The sequence below is a fragment of the Drosophila albomicans genome, chromosome 3, assembly GCF_009650485.2.
Source record: "Drosophila albomicans strain 15112-1751.03 chromosome 3, ASM965048v2, whole genome shotgun sequence".
NCBI lineage: Eukaryota > Metazoa > Arthropoda > Insecta > Diptera > Drosophilidae > Drosophila > Drosophila albomicans.
In genome coordinates, this window is record NC_047629.2 from 1,637,735 (window position 1) to 1,654,725 (window position 16,991).

At 38.9% G+C, this 16,991-nt stretch overlaps 2 protein-coding genes across 2 annotated transcripts; one reads left to right on the forward strand and one right to left on the reverse strand.

Annotated features, from left to right (window-relative positions):
* Nucleotides 1–7,044: 7,044 nt before the first annotated feature.
* On the reverse strand, nucleotides 7,045–9,797 carry LOC117568719 (uncharacterized). Its single transcript, XM_034249536.2, has 5 exons — nucleotides 9,518–9,797; nucleotides 8,753–8,826; nucleotides 8,570–8,689; nucleotides 7,807–8,516; nucleotides 7,045–7,751 (listed from the first exon to the last, which is right to left on the reverse strand). The coding sequence occupies exons 2-4, from the start codon at nucleotides 8,776–8,778 to the stop codon at nucleotides 8,114–8,116; spliced, it is 549 nt and encodes a 182-aa protein (XP_034105427.1). The 5' UTR covers nucleotides 8,779–8,826; nucleotides 9,518–9,797; the 3' UTR covers nucleotides 7,045–7,751; nucleotides 7,807–8,113.
* Nucleotides 9,798–12,168: 2,371 nt separating this feature from the next.
* Nucleotides 12,169–12,992, forward strand: LOC117569630 (uncharacterized). Its single transcript, XM_034250868.2, has 4 exons — nucleotides 12,169–12,284; nucleotides 12,344–12,398; nucleotides 12,479–12,558; nucleotides 12,620–12,992. Exons 1-4 carry the CDS (start codon nucleotides 12,255–12,257, stop codon nucleotides 12,935–12,937), a joined length of 483 nt encoding a protein of 160 aa, XP_034106759.1. The 5' UTR covers nucleotides 12,169–12,254; the 3' UTR covers nucleotides 12,938–12,992.
* The last annotated feature ends 3,999 nt before the right edge of the window (nucleotides 12,993–16,991 follow it).

Here is a 16,991-nt window from a genome sequence, read left to right on the forward strand (position 1 = left end):
ATTGCATTGAAAACAAAAGTTTAGAAAGGATTTTGTATGCTTGGACTATTAATTGAGTAACTAATGTAATGCAATTGATTTTGCGAAATTGTCAGCTGAAATTCGATAATTCCCATAAATTCAATGAACCATTTCGAAAGGAGCAAAAATGGCAAATGTTCTGTGGGCTGACCACAACAATAAATTCATTTAGCAGATGCAGTTAAATATTAAAATTGCTCGTTGCCTGTGCACAATTATGCGGAAGGAACTAATTAGGACTACAACCATAAGGACGCCTCACAGTCGTAGTCTACAGTCACGTAGTACATAGTAGTAATATTAAATTTCATTTTATTGCATGCTAAAGTTCATTATGCGCTGCAAATTCAAATTAAACTGCATGAACGGAGCAAAATGTGTGGCCCTGTTGTTGTGTAATGGAAATCATGCAAGGTTAAAAGGAGAAACATAAAACAAATTGTCGCAAATTAATAAAGGACTAAACTGGAAATAAATTTTAATTATTCCACATTTTCTTACCAAATGAAAACAATCCGAGGTCAAAGTTGGACGTCTTATTAAAAGTTGCTATTGGTATCAAAATTATTTTGACCAACTTAGTGCTAACAGAAAATATACAGTATAACATACAAAACAGTTGCAAAATTAACAAGTAAGAAAGCAAAAGCCGAGTGTGCTAAACTGTGAGATACCCGCTAAAAAAAATATAACAAATCGATCGGGATTTCAACTCGAGCACCACTGAGTGGTTAAAAAAAAATGTAATAGAATATCGATATACGAAATATTTTACATTTGATTTATTTTTTTTGACATTTTTCGGTATAGTAATTTAGTATTTTGAAGAATATTACCGCACTGTTATGCTTTTTTTGAGAAGGCAGTAGGTATCTTATAACCAAGCACACTCGACTGTAGCTTTTTAACTGGCTTTTTTTTTTAGTTATGAAATATATATTGTACTTGTTTTTTTTTTTTTTTGTTTGGAAAATTAAATTAGCGGGATATTTTGTGAGAATGGTCGCACCTGTATAACAGCTATTGAATTATTAGATATCCAAAACTTGATCATATTTTTATACACGCTGCCATAGAGTAGATGAATATTATAACTTTGTGTATATCTTTATGTATTGTATGCAGAAGGAGCCATCTCCAAACTTATAAAGTATATATCCGTCTGCTTATATGAAGACTTGGTGCTTAGAGACTATGTATAAATAATAATAAATACAATTTTGTAATTGTTGTACGTAGACCAACATTGTTTTACAAATTTTTTAAGTCCCTGTCCTATCTTACTTGTTAATGTGTCAATAATTTGTTAATTGAGGCAAATGAGGAAGCTGCCATTTTTATCATTTATAACTTTGTCGATGACATAATAAAATCCAGGAAAGCATTAAACAATATATTTTTTCAAGATAAAAATATTTACATATCGTTGCAACGCTTGATATACTTGGAAGATATTCTTTGGCACACAAGCTCCAACTCTATTCTATTGTTGTGTCCGTTTTATGGGTAACGCCTCAAATTTAACTATCAGGCGGTGGACTTTGAATTAGTATTAATATCTTTTGTTCAAACTGGGAAAGTAATGTTCGAGTATGCTAATTAAAAGGCATAAATAATGCAATATTTGAACTTCAGCTGTCTGCGGACTTAATTGATTTACGAGACTCAATAAAGGCGCGAGACTCGTCATTTTCCATTGAGTTTCCGTCGGCAAACTTAAACAAACTAATTTCAGCCTAGGCTAGATCTCTACCCCAACCCAGGGGCAATAAAAAATTTTTACGATTAAACCCAAAGACAGTGTCGAAGGAGGCGACTGCGAATGCGACTGCGCCACAGGCCACGGAAGCCGCTTGACATTGATTGGAGGGCTTGGAGTTGGGAGTTGGTGTTAAAGTGTCCATGCTTGTGACGAAGCCAGCGCCTGTGACTGAGACTGAGACTGAGAGTGAGTGGTGTCCAAGTGCACGACGAGTTCTTCAATTAGTGTAAACACAAATGGCAACAGACTTGCGATGGCACTGCTCAAAAGACACCAAGCGAAGCCAATTTTCAGTCTCTTCTCTCTCTCTCTCTCTCATTCTCATTCTTACTCTCTCCTTTATGCTGCAGACACTTTAATATTTAACGCGCTTCGGGAGACAGACAGCAGTGGCGACAATGGAGCTGGTAACGCCAACATATTCCACGAATATGTTCGTGATCATAAAATTATAATTTATGAACAAAGCGAACACATGAACGCAAACGAACCAAAGTCACTGCCATGGTAGGAAGAGTTTAGGGCAGTCGCCTCGTCGGTCACTTGGCTGGGCGAGCTTATCTGGCGCTGGCATCTAAGTGCACATACACGTACATATGGATGAGATCCCAGTGACGATGGCGATGCAGATGCAGATGCTGATGCAGTCGATACGAGGCAAACAGCGAACATCGCCGATGACAGCGTTGACGACGATTTAGAGCGACGCAAGCGTCAATTTTTTTGAAGTGGGGCACAAGCAGCGGGAGCTGATAAGAAGAGGTTGCGAGAAGAGGCTGCAGAAGAGGCTGCAGAACCCGCTGCCATTCGTGGGGGTGACTGTTGTCTCTTGTGCCTCTTGTTGAGTTTCCAGGAAAGACGCCTCCAGCGACGGCAGTGCCAACAATATTCATTTTTTTTTTATTTATTTTGTCTCTCGCTTTGGTTTTCGGGTTGAGTGTAGAAGTGCTGCGCTGCATGTGGATACGCTTGACATTGAGGGCAAACTCGCAGCTCGGATGTTGTTGTTCTCCTTGTTTGCTGTGCCATCTGTGGTCCGCTGAGGCAGCCAACTAATTTGCGGTTTTGTTGCAAGTCGAGTCCAGCTAGCACAACCCAACCCAGGCACAACTCACATCCAAAGAGTGTAATTTCCTTTCGCAGTCTCCACCACTTCAAGTCCTCAGTTCGAGAGAGTCTTTGTTATTTTGCCACTTAACCAAACTTGACACGCCCACAGCAGCCCCAGTCTCTTATGGCATGCCGATTGCCTCGGTTTAATAAGTTCTGTTTACTGTGCAACCTTTGGGGTCAGACAAGTCAGCGTCAGCAGGCAACGTCTCTCTCTCTCTCTCTCTCTCTCTCTCTCTCTCAAATTAAATTCGAAATTAGCCAGCGGCAAAATCCCAAACTCTGCTCAGTTTGCCTAACTAACTCTGTTTGTTAGTTTTAGGCAAATTGCAGAAGCCATTCACAACGTCTAAGCCTGCGTGCTTAATTAAATTCTTTTCAATTCTAGATAAGAACCCATCACCCAGCCCCCATCCCCAATCACTGTTTCACTAAGTTCCTTGGCCCCGTTTTGTGTGTTTCTTGCCAAAACTTGACTAAGGTTGCTAAGTTTGTCAATTAAATAAGTATTTTTGCTGCATTATTCGATCTAACTTTGAGTATAAACGGCGCGAAAATTAATTTCCATAATATTAAAGTAAACTAACTTCACTTAGCATTAAGGTATTTACCTATTAAAGATGTTTGCTGTGAACTGACTTTAACTTAAAATACACTGTACGCATTTCTTACATCACTTTCCTTCACCGTCCTGAAAAGTTTTTGGTGCTGGCGCATTTAAAATGCAGCATTATTATTTATTTCGTACAACAACAAAAAGAAACGCAATGCTTACTTGAGAATGTTGTTGTTGTTGCTGAATTTATTGTCGCTTGCTAAATTTAATGAAATTCGACATGCAACATAAAGTAATTTATTTTTAATTAATTTATAAATGCAGCGACATCAAAAGTGGAAGCCTGGCCAGAAAGCAAAACATTAAACAGACTCGCCAACAACACCGCAGCTACTGTAACAACAACAACAACAACAATAAGGAGGAGAAGACCGGCTTATCCCTTGTCAGGGCGTCGAAAATTAAGCCTCGGCAATTTGCATGATTTTATATTTCTTTTTTCTGTTTTTATTTTTTGTTCTTTTTCATTTACATTTTATTTATATTTATTTTATTTTATTTTATAAATGTTTTCATGCAACAAGCGGCACAAAGTGTCGCTGACAGGCGTGTCATCAGCACTTTGAGTTGATGCTGTTGCTGTTGGTGTTGTAGTTGGTGTTGCAGTTGCAGATGCAGCATTGCCCTTGCCACGCCCCATTTTGTGTGAGCAACAAACAACTCGTAATGCACGCCAGCAATTTCATTAAAATTTACTGCACGTTGCAGAAAAAAAAAATGGTTGCGGTCAATTAACGTCAACAGCGGCAATTCCTCTCTTCGGTGTCCCCACAGCAACGCCCTCTGTCCCTCTTTTCCCTTCCCCTTACCACCATTCCCCACCCTCTTTCTCACGCTATGATGCTCATTAACAGCACGCTGACTTCGCTGGCATTTTGTTTATTGTTGCTGCCGTGAATAAATAAATACATTTCATTGACATATGCTCAAATAAATAATAGAGCAATTTTTTAAATTATTGCTCCCAGACGCAGAGACTTGCGGTCGGTTTGTCGGCATTACAGGGGGTGAGGAGGAGGACTGCAGCATGTCGGATTATCCTTGCGCCTCGCGAGTGAATTATGATTGGGCAGTTAAGAGAATCGAACGTAGACACAACTCGGTGTCCCGTGCCCAGACGCATTGACCACAGCGCCATATAATAAACTGTTGAGACAGTGTCCACAATTTGTAATTTCTCTGAACAATGGAGGACGCACATCTGACAATGATTGAAATGGGTTAAAGCCTGAAGTCTTCTGAAATAACAATGTACAGTCTCAGACTGAATTGCGTGCAATAAATAGTGAAAATTTATTCATTACATTTTTAGATATTAAAATTGTATGATTCTTTTTGTTACAGACGAATGAGTAATGTGGATAGTAGCAGCGCTTACATACCAAATATCCTACTTTCTACCTTTATCTTTGAACACAATCAAGTTTTGCATGTTCTGCTTACTTGCTATCTTAAATCGTTCAGTCAGCTCTTCGGTTAACTTTCATCTGCAGCGCACTCCGACCTGTTGCCTCGTCCAAAAGCCCCGCTCCTGGAGCGATAAGCAGCCGCAGATTGTGTACTTTGTGTACTCAGTGTTGACTTTTGTGCATAAATAAGCAAATATTTATGCAGTGACTTCTGCTGCAAGGCCCCAATGCCTGATGCGTTTGCCTCGCGGTGAGGCACACAGTCAAAATGTCAATGCCACTGCGATAACAGCACGAGACACGAATGCCAAAAGCGAAATTCGAAAATCAAATATTCGCCATAAATAAACGCCAGCAATGAGGATGCAAGTTCCAAGAAGTCGCCTCTGCATCTGCCACCAGGCGACATTCAACAATGCGGCATTTTAATAATATTTCCCTTTCAATTTTTTTTTTACACCTCCGTCGCGAGTTGGCGACTTGCATTTGGGTTTGGGTTTGGGTTTGGATCCGAACTGAATGCCTCTTCCTGTGATATCTTACTTCGACCGAAATTGTTGCACTGCCACCTTTCGGCGGCTAAATTCGCAGATATATATTTATGTCCGTGCTCGGCACAGGTGTGACAACATGAAAATTTATCTGCGGCATCCACCAGACAACACCACACCGCACTCCAAACCCCGCGTCTCCCAATCCTTCTATTCGTGCTGAGACTGCGGAACTCGCGGATGTCCCAGAATATATAGTACATCGTGCACAGATATGTGATGCAGTTGCAAGCTGAGGGCAAGGCAGAAACTGAATTTATATGTAAACCAAAGCATATTGAATATCCTAATGCGACGTTAACTTAGACGAATTTGTTGGTTTTAAGCAAATTGTCGCATGTTGCACAAAACACCTGTGGCTTGTCGCTTTTTTTTGACGTTGTAGATTGACTTATTAGACATTTAATATTTCACATGCAACATAAAGAAGTCACGTGACTTACCTCATTTTTCCAAAAAGTTTAAAAGACATGTAACTATTGTTTGCATTTTGGTTACACATTTTCATTTTTAAATAATTGAGAATACTATTTTGATTATTTCAATTTGCAAAGAGAAAAATCTTTACATATGACATAAACTAAACAATTTTGTTAATTGCTTGAATACTATTTTATTCAAAAGAGAAAATAATAATATAAATTAGGAATATTTTTATTTTTTCGAACAAAATAGTTTTAAAGCAATTAAAAGAAATATTTAGTTTCATATGTAAAGTTATTTTCTCTTTCGCCCTTTAAAGAGAATAAGTTTAGAGTGTATAGCTCAAGAAGTCTGAGTTCATAGATTCACATTACTAAATACATTGATGATTTAGGATCTTCAAGAATAACGTAGAGTTGTAGGTTCTCGGTTAACTATCTCATAGGTTTATCGTCTTTTAATTGTTTGGATAAATATGTATTTAGAAATTCAAAATGTGGGTTTCTGTCTATAGATGTTATTATGTATATGTCATGAAGCAGACAGTTAATATGTTAAGTTTAAATACATACGACTGTTAAATTAACATGACCTTTAAGTATTATACGCTGTTTTAGTAGAACCTTTCACCCCATCAGGACCGCATCATTGATCATGCGGCAATGTTTCTAAAAAGGTGGCCGTATTTTGGTTAAAAATATTGTTAGTGTTAAGAAACGATTGAATAAAGAGAAAACTTAACGAACGCAGTGTTAGTAAATTCAGTCTGAGCTTGGCGTGACGGTTCTTGAAAAACGTGACTCGCTATGATACAAATAATTAATTTTGGAAAACGTTAATAAACACTGCTTTCCTACTCAGATGATAAAAATATGAGTTTTTAATTATTCTTTTTTATCTCTTCATATGCAGCATAACCATAAATAGAAGATTGTACATTTTTAGTTTCAAAGCTATAATATTCCTATTCGCCACACTAATACAATAGGTATAATCATAAAATCGGTTTAGTCAAGCCTTTAGTGTTTGTACTAAATTGACTATTTTTAATTTTCATTTAAATCTGCTAGTCTCTGCCTTTAATTACTAAAAATTCGTATGAATTAACAGCTCGGCTACTTTTATTATAACGTGTTGTATTGTTAATATAGATTAATTTGCGATAATTTTAATTACATATTTGAACAAAATTAAATATGTGTGTATTTACATTCGCATATCACTTTCAACTGGGCGTAATAAGATAATACAAAAAAACGTCTCTTATAATTGTAGCAATCGAAGATGATAAGTTATTAAAGTTATTATTATAGTGACACCGCAAAAAATGATCTTTCATTTGCAATTTGGAGCACAAAATCATTTAGTATCTCCGTGCTCCGTGCAGTGGAGGAGAGGAGAGTCGTGATTCTGACAACATAATGCCACCCAGGTGCTGTAAACGGAGGAACGACCACACACCACGATGTTGGCAACGTTGGCCACGACTCAAGCGGATAACGAGGCTAATGAAAATGAAACCTGGTCACGCACAGACCCATTTTTAGTCTCTCTCAATTCGCAGTCTGATGTCTGAAGTCGACTCGTGGCCAATATGAAACATTCAAATGCCACATATAAATTCATGTTAATCCACACAGCGGGTCGTCTCCAGGGCGCCAGTGGATTTTTGATCTTGACTATACCACTTTTCATTTCGTAGGAAAGTCGCTTTGCTTTGGTTCATTCGTGCGTTGTGCGTTGGTCGTCCCATGTCCCATGTCCCATGTCCATAGCGATTAGTGCTTCATATACTGCATCCATGGAATCGAGTTGCTTATAAGAGAATCCATTTGCTGGGGCCTGTTGATGGGCGCCAGCTTTTAATCATTATTAATTATATGCTGCCTTTGCGCATAAATCATTTGTGCTTACTCTGCATTTACCATTTGCCATTAAACCTGCAATGGGCTCCAGCGAATGCGATAGTCATCTGGGCCAAGAAGAGAGCGAGCCAGGACGTTTATTAAAGCTGCAGATAATCTATGCTAGCGTACAGAACCAGGCCCAGGCGATTCTCTGAGAAATGTTGTTAATTATTTACATTACGTTCTGGGCCAGCTGAGCATCAACAACTAATTTATTTTCGCTTCAAGCTCAACCAATACAAATTGTTTGTTGGTACAATAAGTTTTACAATAATCAGTCATATAGGAACTATTACAATGCAGATCATTGATATTTAGTGACTCTTGAATACGATGCATAGATCAACTTTGGCTTTGTATCCTCTACTCTTGGCAATGGTTCTGCGTACTAGAGATTCAGCCTCTTGTAGGCTCATATCTTTTTTCCAATTGTTAGCCAAGTAATCGTTGGCCACATCGGCTCCTGGTCCCAAGGCTGCAAAGCACGCGCCCGTGTAGCCATCGGAAGTCACCGTAAACAAGTGCAGGCCACAAACATCCTCACCTGCCAGCAGCAGTTCGCAATCCTGGAGATTCTCATACTTCTTTGTGAGTAGTTCCAATGCTTGAGCCACCAACGCTCCCTTGTAGCCGACTGTGTGCGATGATATTTCCTCCAGTTCGGTTGCCACTTCCACCAATGAGTCGTGATCGTAGCCAGTGCTTCTGCCGCAACAGCTGGGAAATCGAGTGATTAACAACAAAGTTGGACAGTTAACTAAGGAGCTTACTAAATGCGATCATCCAAATAGAATATGAGATGGCTTGTCATGGTGATGGCTATAATGACGCCATCATTAAAGAGTATTCCAACCATTATGCTGTCATTGCCAGATGCCAGTTGATTGAGGCTATGAAAGTAAACACAGAGTTGTGTCAAGATTGGTTTATGGGTATGTTTATCGATGGCTTACTTCTGGTTATTCTTCGAAGCAGACATCTTAAAGAGGTGTCAACGCTCAACCAAATGATCTATCGGGCTAATGAGCTGTAAATACAAATACATAGATATACTTATGTTAATGAAATTACCAGTTGAGAGCACAAGTTGTAAGCGATATCTTCGCTGGGGCTCAGGTCTAATATGAATATTATTGTGCGACAGATTGCCTCTTGGCATCCAGCTGGGCCGCTACGCAAAGTGTCAAGTCATCACTTGGCTTGGCCGGGTACTCGACCTCCGTCTGCTGCGTCTGCTGATGATATGCATGAGCAGATTAGCGGGCGTGTCGGCGCGAAAAAGTGTCAACCGTAGGCGCCGTTGGCTGACAGGCAAGTGGCCAGTGACATGGGACTGCTTAGATTTGGTCTCGGGTCTTGGGGACCACACCGCTCGTCGTCAGTCTAGTTGTGCATCGAATCAGATGATGTAAGTGATATTGACAAGTCGAGGCCAAGTTGAAACAAACAACTGATGACAACGACACCTACACACGAGGGTCAGGTCCGTTGACTTGGTCCACTGCCGACGCATTCAACTGGTTTTTTCTTTGGATTTTTGCTGCATTTACAGCAAATTAAACGTGCTCTTTTAAAGACCATAAAAGAGCAGCTGCATCTTACTTTTTGGTCTAAATATAAACGAAAACCTGTTCTTGGCCAAGACCAGAAGGACACATTTCGCACAATCGTATGCAAATTTCAATGGGCGTCATTAATTAAACCCAACACGAGCTTACCGATGTGTTAATTAGCAAATCCAAAGGCAAAGCCCCAACGTACGAGCGACTAAACCAAATGCGTTGCAAACTGGAACTTAATTGCTGATCCGTATCAACAAATTTTATTCCACGTTTTTTATTTCTCTCTTTTTTGCCTTTGCGTTGTTGCTGACTTTATTTGAGCTTCACAAAGGATTATTTTAAAGAGACGGCAAAAAAACTATGCGACGTTTGTAAATGGCGTTAATTATAGAATTATAAATATATTGTAACAATTATAAGCTCAATTGATTTATTAGAGAATGTGACGTGAGACATACACTTTCTAGAGATGAATAGCTTGACCGCTATCGATTCATCGCAGCGCAGGCATCGCCATTGTATTAAGGTATTTATTAAAAAAAAAACAATTTGTATAAAAATAATACAAATATGCTAATAGAAATAATAATAAATTTACTAATTAAATAGAAATTGAATGAAATATAAAAACAGTTTTCATTAAAATTGTTTTAAATGCAACATTTGCGATAAAGTGCTTTGTCTTAATTTGTATAACCGAGAAAGCTCCTTGATTTATCATGATCAGTGTATTTCTTAATGCTCTCTCCAAATGCAGAAACTCTAATCACCTATTCCAAACCATTATCTTCAATGTGTTGTTTTCATTAGAATTTATTGCTACTCTTATATTTTATAAATATTAATTATAATATCCACAAGTGGCAAGTGCCAATTTCTCAATTATCGAAATTCGATATATAGTACAAGATCTTTGAGCAAATTGTCGGCTAATGTATTTTTGTTGTTCTTTCGCTGGCATTTACAAATGTTCAACAGCAAGAAAAACACTTTATCTGAATGATGACAGCAATTACAGCACAATTTGCATGCCTCTTTCGTTGTTTTTTCTTCTTACAAGTGGAAGATGTTGCTTTTGACAGTTTCTTCTGACTCACTGCTGAGCCAACAATTTAGTTTCAACTCACATTTCATTACCTCGTTATGGAGACCACCTACGGCTGACAGACAGTCAACTCAGGATGGATCTTCGATGGATGGCCGTTGGCAAAGACAGACCTACAACGAAGCAATTAAGTTGAAAATCAGTTGCTCAAACGAATCGAAAACAATCAAGCAACAAGAACCGACCCTTCCCGAACAATTTTAAAGTATTTACAAAAGCGCAAAAAGGTATAAAAGAAAATAACAAGCCCAAGTCAAAGGTTCCATAACAAAAACACTTCAGGCACATCAAATGTCAATGCTGTTGATGGAGTTGAACTCAATTGCAATCTGGTTATTGGCATACTTATTATTCACGTATGTTCGTTCGATTCACATATTATCTTTATTTTGTGAGTAAGAGATGTGCATAATATTTATTAATTTATAAACAACTAAGAATTATATTATATGTACATATTTGAAATACTTTTCTATGAGATGCATAGCTAGAATATACATAAAAACTAGTAATTTAAAGCTTTTTAATTTAAATTCTTTATAAAGATACCATGATCTATAAATTCAATTAAAAATAATGTTAACGTTTCCTTTGTTTCGATAGAATTACGAAATTCACTTTTCATGTTTGTGCTTTAATGTTTAAGCTTAATGGAACTCGACATAGACTTGGGCATCTGCCGCTTTCCCAGACATTGATCCGCATCAGCAGCGGGTACAACAACAACAACAACAACATAATGAAAAACAAAAGGAAAATCGGCAAAACAAAGGCGCCAATTGGTTTATATCGAATGAAATCGCATCAGGCATCGCGTCGGCTGATGTCAGCTCGCTGATTTAACGCTGATTAATTGGAGCAAAATTATTATTACAGCATGTTATTGGGTCTCTGCTGTCTCGGCAACCACGCGCTGCACTTTAATCGGATCTACTTCATTGGCCTCTTTTGTGCACCCTATACTGCGGATGCTGAGAGGTGGTATAAGCTTGTGTAAATATTTCGATGCTAAGAAGCATTGCTTTATTATTTTAAATTTATTTTTTCATTTATTTACTCAATTGTTTTTTTTTTAAGTAACAATATATACATACATCTAATTATTTATTATCAAAGGTTTACATTCTTCCAGATCAATTTTCTTTAATGCGTTCTACACAAGTTAGGTTGCTGTTGGTTTGAAAATTAGCAGAGAACAAAAGTTTTTCATACAAGGTAAACTAAAATGAATTGTATACTGTAGATATATAAGTGTTCTTATCGCTATTTAATAAGTTATAAGAAATTGTAATACATTTAAAATCAATCCTAAATTTTCCGAAATCTCTAGCATTGTGTAATGTATTCGAGTTGGAGGATCAGGGAATGATATAATGTTTTGGGAATGTACAAAATTTAATTTTAATAATTATTTTTAATTTAATTTATTTATGAAATGTAATAACTAAATGTATAATGGTTTATTTACGGTTAATGGATAAGATAAATATGAATGAGGTACTATGTGCTAACACTGTAGGCCTTTACGATTAAGAGTTAACGCTTTTTGCCAGATAAGCTTGAGAATTAAATCGGATTTCGCAAGTTCACAATGTGAACTTCACACTTCCAATTTTAACAATCAGACGCTCTCTAGTTGCAAATGTATCGGATCAATAAGACGAAATATATGCTCACTTTACTTTTTGTCACCAACTTGTTATCGATAAATCTAGAATTTACTTTTCTCATCTCTTTCGGGCATTGTGTTGTCAACACGTTTTGTGAGAAAAATTAATTTAAGGGAAAATGCCACCAAAGAAAACAAGTGTAAATCAAGTAAGTTAAAATGAAAAGCAAGCAAAGTCCAAGTATTAATTTAACAATTTCACACGTAGCTTTATGCTGGTTATAAAGCTACCTATCAGAAACCAATGGCGAACTCTGCTTACGGTAAGCTGTTGTCTTACATATTTGGTCCTTCAACTTCAAATTTGTTAATGTAAATTCATAATTTGTAATATCGTTTCCAGATCACATGTCCATATCAAATAGTTATGGAAGAGCCGCTGAGACTCCAATATTTCAGGCACCTGTTGAACCAAAACGGCGTGTATGTATTTTTTTTGTTTATTAACTTATTTTGTTTTTCATATTTATTTTCCAATGAAAAGGGTCGCCCGCGAAAGAACGCGGCATCAACTGTAGCGAAGGCGGAAGAAAGTGTTGCCACTCAAGTCGCTAGGTCTTTAGTTCGGTCGTTAAAGGATAATAAGAAACCTCTACTTACGGAAAATCATGGATTTAATCGTAATCAAAAACCGGATTATATTGTATCTGGCTTCTACTACGAAGAACAATTGGTGTTTGCCGTAAGATTTAAGGGTAGAAAGACCCCGGATTTTATTTGTGCCAAAGAATTGAAGCTTAGAGCTCCAGAATTGTTAATCAATTTCTATGAATCGCGTTTGCACTACACTCACAATGATTGATTTGTTTATTATACTGCAATATTTATTAATTATCCTCAATTAAATTTACTCTTATCAAAGTAATTCAATAATATTTACATACGGGTAAACATTCAATAGCAACGTAACTAAGAAATCACTTGGACAGATAAATACAAAGCAGTTTTTATCGCATCAGCTAAAGTAACCTAAATGATTTGAAAATTCCCTATTCATTTTTTACACAGGCGATGCATTAAAGTAACAATTTCGTTGTTTTATTTCGCGGTATCACATCGAAAAACAAATCCCTAAATTGCATAACATATCGCTCAGCCGCAAGAAGCATTTATCAAATTCAAATGAAAGAGGCAAGGACAAGGGGTCCTGCTATCGGATACCCAACAAAACGTAAAGAATACAAAAAACAGATGAAGAGAAAAACAAATGGAAGAGTAACTCGAAACGCAAACGGCGAAACCGGCCAGTAAAGTGAATTCCCGTGGAGCGTTTAATCAAAATTTACCGGCGAACGCGTTGCTGACAATGAGAAATTGCAACAAATTCGCGCGCAACGAAACAATCGCTGCGCACAGCGAGCAAATGGAGCTGCCCCTCTGCAGAGGAATATATGTATGTTGGAGAGGGGCAGGTGAATGGCATGCGGATAGTTTGGTTACTATAAAAACAAAGCGATTTTTGAAGGTGCAGACAAAAGAAATGAATAAAAAAAAAAAACGGAGAGGAGCGAAAACAAAACTGCGATCACGTATTCGCATCAGCTTCAGAGCCTAACAGTTGCGAACTTCGAGCTTCAGGACCAGCAGCATCAGGTTCAGGTTAAGTTCACTACTTCATGTTCAATTGCAAACAGCTCCCGCTGTTAGCTGCTACTCGAATTCCATGCGTCTGGCTTCGAAGCGGATTCGAATGGATATTGTTTTCTGGCTTTTTGTGGCTGGTTGTGTTTACTGTAGCTGTGGCAGCAGCGGATATGAAAAATGATGCCGCAACAATTTGAACAACCAAAAGCGCTCAGGGTCCAACTAGCTGCCTTCCTCTCCACTCCCTTCGCACACCTCGTTCGTTGTCTTCACCATTTTGCCAGAAAGCAAGTAAAGTGCAGTTCTCGTCCTCGCACTCGCACTCGAAATTGATTGATGGGCCACAGCCGCAACAGCAGAGGGAAAACTCACAGATGTGGGCGGTGCTGCCACCGTATAGTGGAAATGCACCGCCAACGAAATGATCATCAAGTCGAGTCGTGCAGTGGTTGGCATGAAATCAATCTGGCTAAACGGTAGCAAATGGGCGTGTACCCAAAACATGTAGGCGTATGAGGTATCCAGTCGTTATAGATAACGCAACGTTGCTGGGAATATCGATCACTATATCAGGTGGGCGGGCAGCCTGGAGAGCAGCAAACCGCAAAGCTGCTGCCACCAAGTCAAACAACGAACGTCACCAACATAAATTGACAGTGAAGGCTACCGAAGAGAGTGCATAGGTAAAATGGTTTCGCTCTATCTAATATTGACAAAGCTGAAATAGTTCCTACGATGAGCTAAGAAAATAATATAAAAGTAAATGTTTATATTCTACAGCTGCCAAATCAAAAATTTTTACCCATATTCAATATTATATGTTTGCACAAATTAAATCAATTTATGCTTGTGATTGTGCAAGTTTCATGAGTATTAAGATATGTAAACACCAAAGGGAAATTAAATTGAGTGGGCAAATAAACTACCGACGTTCGGCTGGCGATAAGAGCAAAAACATTGGCCAACATGCAAAGAGAGGCTCAAATTTCGCCAAGCTGAGCGAAGTCCGTTGGTCGACTCACCTCTTGGAGTGGCCCTGAGTCACACCATAGCTCAGCGCATGCCACAATGCACAAGGCGGCGTGTTGCAAGTAGGCCACAGATGGAAATTGGAAATATGCCAGTAAAATAAACAGTTATTGAGTTGACTTTTTGACACTTCCCGCTGCGATAGGCGAGTTGGCCAATAACAATGAAGTGGCCAAGGAAAAGTGCTCACAATAAACACCTGGCCAAGAGTTTCGCTCCGAGTATCGCTCTGAATACGACCGACTTGGGGGCACTATTAATTAAATTAAATTTCGATATAAATTCAAATGGGCGAAGCGTGCGCGATTACGAATTCTAATTGGAGTATGAGACAGCCAATTAGGCCTAGTAGGACTCAACACAACGCAATGCTTGGCAAACCAAGCAGCTGGCCCGCCCACTGAGTGTACATGCCCCCCATGACCATAAGTCATGCTGCCTCCATGCCCACCCTTTCTTCAGTGACTTTGTACGATTGTGTCAGCCAGCTTGTAATTGTTTGTGGAATGGAATAGAGCACAGGAAAGGGGGACTGGGCAAGGCTTAACTACTAGAGAGCCTTCCTTTCGCTAACATGTGCCTGCCTAATTCTTCCACAAGGTTCACAACTCTTTTTCTTTTAGTGGTGCCCTTCTCCTGGCTATGGCATCAAATTTCATTAATCACGCAAATGCTTATCGCCAAGCCAACAGCAGTGGCCAGCACCAGTTGGAAGTCTCCTTTCTAAGAGCTCTTCTGGATCCAACAAGTAGTCGTTGTGGTAGTCGCAATCGTGCCCATAATTTGTCTGGCCCAGCCGAAAAGCCTTTCCACCAAACTATGTGTATGAGAAAATGCGCTTGCATGACCACTATTCCCATTCCCATCTTCATTGCCTTTGCCATGAACATCACCATACCCAGAATCATCCAGTTCATGTCCAGTCACTGCCTGGCCAAGCTGACTTCGACTAACCAGCCAGCCGCCTGTCTGCGGCAACTGCTGGCGGCCTGTGATTATGTTCATATGATGGTTATGCACGTTGTGATGTTTCAATTTCCAGACTACACCAAATGTGTTGCCTGGGTATTGTGTGAAAATGCTGTCGGTGTGTAGGCGGCTTAAATGATAAGTATATGTATCTGGCATTTTCACTGGTCCACACGTTTAAGAAAGCAATCTCTTAAAGAAAGACTATAAATACTCTAATAGAAGTCACATTCACCTAGTCAAAGTTCCTTCCACACCTTTAGGAAAACAATAAGAAGTAAAAAACGAACTTACATATAATATATTCGATTTTGCCTAAGGCAGCTAATGAATATCAGAGTGTAATATACTAATCATTAGATTCACTTTGCTGATCTTTGATAAAATCAAGCTCAAAATAATATTAAAGCTTATTAGATTTGCAAGGCAAGTGAGCAAACATAATGTACAAATTCCACAAGTTCAGGGTGTAGTTAACAGCGCACTTATCTAATTAAGATATCTGGCGGTGTGTTATCAGCAAAATATTAAAATAAATGCACCCCCGACAGTCGTAACTTATGTCCTTCTTAAGTCCTCACGCTGTCGCGCTAGCTGTATCTTTGCGTTGCTCCTTCTTCCCAGGTCGCGGCACAGTGTGATTGCGACTGCGACTCCGACAGGCGTTCAACTTTTTACGGCAGGTTCGACTTGGCCTTGTCTGTGTTTGTGCCTGTGACGGTGTCTGTGCTTGTAGTTCTTTGCTTGGCCCCCAGTTCAGTCTATTAGCAAGGCAAATTTTCGTAACGACAACAGGAAAGGTGGCACAAGGACTTGGGGCTAAAAATGAAGAGAATTTCGGTCAGCAGCATCCTTGTCGAGGCGACAACGATGCCAGAAAGTGTGCAATACAATCTTGAAACTTGAATAACGGAAATAAAAATTATGAGCACGAATATTTTAACGTGGCCCGATTTGCATAAGAGAATCGTTAAGAGGCCCGTCGCTGGCACTCAACAGTGGCCACAAGATGAAGTCGCCGCCATAGCCAACAACAAAATTTGTATGGGGCACGCGCACAGTACCTCCCTCTCTCCTTCCTTCCCTCCTGTATACTCCCCTCCCTTGCCTTGTCCAGTTGCCAGTTTCCCTATCCGTAGTAGTCATGGAGTTTATTGTTGTTTGGCGTTGTAATTGATAAGTTAATTTACATTTTTATTGAATGGCCCTCGCAATTGTTGTAGGTGTCGTTGAGCGCCCTGTCACGAAGGTCAGGGCCTGTTTTGCATATTATT

What these genes read in the sequence shown, in the direction of transcription:
- LOC117568719 (XM_034249536.2), bottom strand. Translation starts at nt 8,778, where the DNA reads ATGTCTGCTTCGAAGAATAACCAGAA. An exon ending in GCTTCGAAGAATAACCAGAA is followed by an intron (nt 8,690 to 8,752) that starts GTAAGCCATCGA and finishes TTACTTTCATAG; the next exon opens with CCTCAATCAACTGGCATCTG. An exon ending in TATTTGGATGATCGCATTTA is followed by an intron (nt 8,517 to 8,569) that starts GTAAGCTCCTTA and finishes TCGATTTCCCAG; the next exon opens with CTGTTGCGGCAGAAGCACTG.
- LOC117569630 (XM_034250868.2), top strand. Translation starts at nt 12,255, where the DNA reads ATGCCACCAAAGAAAACAAGTGTAAATCAA. An exon ending in AATGGCGAACTCTGCTTACG is followed by an intron (nt 12,399 to 12,478) that starts GTAAGCTGTTGT and finishes TATCGTTTCCAG; the next exon opens with ATCACATGTCCATATCAAAT. An exon ending in CTGTTGAACCAAAACGGCGT is followed by an intron (nt 12,559 to 12,619) that starts GTATGTATTTTT and finishes TCCAATGAAAAG; the next exon opens with GGTCGCCCGCGAAAGAACGC.